General features: G+C 57.0%; 1 protein-coding gene across 1 annotated transcript; it reads left to right on the top strand.

Annotated features, from left to right (window-relative positions):
* Positions 1 to 152: 152 nt before the first annotated feature.
* Positions 153 to 1,511, top strand: Pmar_PMAR016534 (conserved hypothetical protein; the record flags this gene model as incomplete). The annotated part of the gene is made up of 1 exon (XM_002781992.1): positions 153 to 1,511. The coding sequence occupies one exon, from the start codon at positions 153 to 155 to the stop codon at positions 1,509 to 1,511; it is 1,359 nt and encodes a 452-aa protein (XP_002782038.1).
* Between the last annotated feature and the right edge of the window lie 72 nt (positions 1,512 to 1,583).

Here is a 1,583-nt window from a genome sequence, read left to right as displayed (position 1 = left end):
GAGCTGTCAATGTCACTGGAGACTTTATGAACACTATATGGGCATTCCATCGACAGGTTTTCGCCAAGGTGGATGGGGGTGCTGTCGTCGATAGTTGGTCACAGTGTCAGGCCGATCGCCCCTTCTATATAGTTTCTGCTAGCACCGGGGATATGGTGGAGATGGCTCGAATCCTGGATGCCTTCCAGGACGACCCTCGCCTACTTGTTGAGATTGGCCTGACTGTATCAGAATTGGCGAGAGTCGAAGCTTCCCCACTCAGCCGAACTCTTGCTGCCGTACCACTCCATCTGCTATTCGAAGCCCTTACCCCGAAGCAATGCGAGATGATGATCGATTCTGAAAAGCACGAACCTCTGGGATGTGCCCTGCTGGAAATACTGGCCTCCGAGTATGTGTGGGCTGACCAGTTCGATGAAGGAGAGGCGGCTCTCGAGGGCAAGTTGACTGAGGAACGCCAGGCGTACGTCCTTAGAGAGCGCGTCGCCTATCGAGGTTTGATGTCCACGGTGTGCTCAGCTATGCAGTGGCGTGACCAGCAGTCATCTCCCCTGCCTGGCTATCAAGTCGCTGAGGGCGCTGCTCAGCCTGTTGTGGAAGGGGCCGCCAGAGACAGGACCACGGCGTTCTTGAATGCGTTGAGGACATCAACCACCTCTCTCGTTGGTGTAGTCTTTGGTGAGGCTGGCTGGAGAGCTGGAATGGCTCTTCTCCGCCGTCTAGAGCTTATACCCGAGGACGAAGTTGGCGAGCTTGTTCCACACTCAGCTGTTGGTGGACGGGCCGAGGTGGAAGCGATGGGGTTGCCCCAGGACATACCGCCCATGGTCCGAGACTATCTGCTGCGCCCTCCCGTGACCTACGACACTCTATTGATCGCAAATGGCCTCAACGTACCTCCTATTGGTGGATATGAGTTCAGGCGTCATCCTTGGTTACTCATGGAGGCCTTCACACATGCCAGTGTTGCTGCTGTGAGTCCATCTTACTCGAATGAGCGTCTCGAGTGGATCGGCGATGCCGTCCTCGGGGCGGTGGTGTGGTCCAAGCTGTATGAAGAAGGAAGAGCTACGCTCAGTTCCTTCATCGACTATACCTGCAACTTCCACTTGGCGAGGGTTGCCGTTCTCAAGTTGGGAGCGCAGAATCGTATCAACGTACTCTCAGTCGCGTTGCAAAGTGCCATCGGCCGTTACGTCAGAGAGCTCCACCACGACGAGCAACCTGTTCCCAAGGGGCCCAAGGCCCTGGCCGACTGTGTTGAGGCTATCATTGGCGCCATCTGGTTGGATGCGGGTGGTTCAACTGGTGAGGGCTGGGATGCGGCCGCAAGGTTCATCAGAGATAACGTCTTCTCCCTTGAGCTTGCCGAGAGGAGGCCAGCGCCGCGGGGGGGTCCAGGTGATGACGGACCGCCTGAGGGGAGGAGGAGGAGAAGGGCCCGTCGGAGGCGTATACCTGGTCTACAAGCTGATGACTCCGGTGGGCAGACGCCGAGTACCCTCAAGTAGCACTCCTGCCCGAACTAGAGCCCACTTGAAATCGCATGATCAGGCTGTGTTCGTTAGAGATCTTGTGGCCAG

Source organism: Perkinsus marinus (assembly GCF_000006405.1).
Source record: "Perkinsus marinus ATCC 50983 genomic scaffold scf_1104296940794, whole genome shotgun sequence".
NCBI classification, from domain to species: Eukaryota; Perkinsozoa; order Perkinsida; family Perkinsidae; genus Perkinsus; species Perkinsus marinus.
The sequence above is the reverse complement of the archived record's forward strand: the minus strand, read 5'-3'. Positions and strand labels throughout refer to the sequence as shown.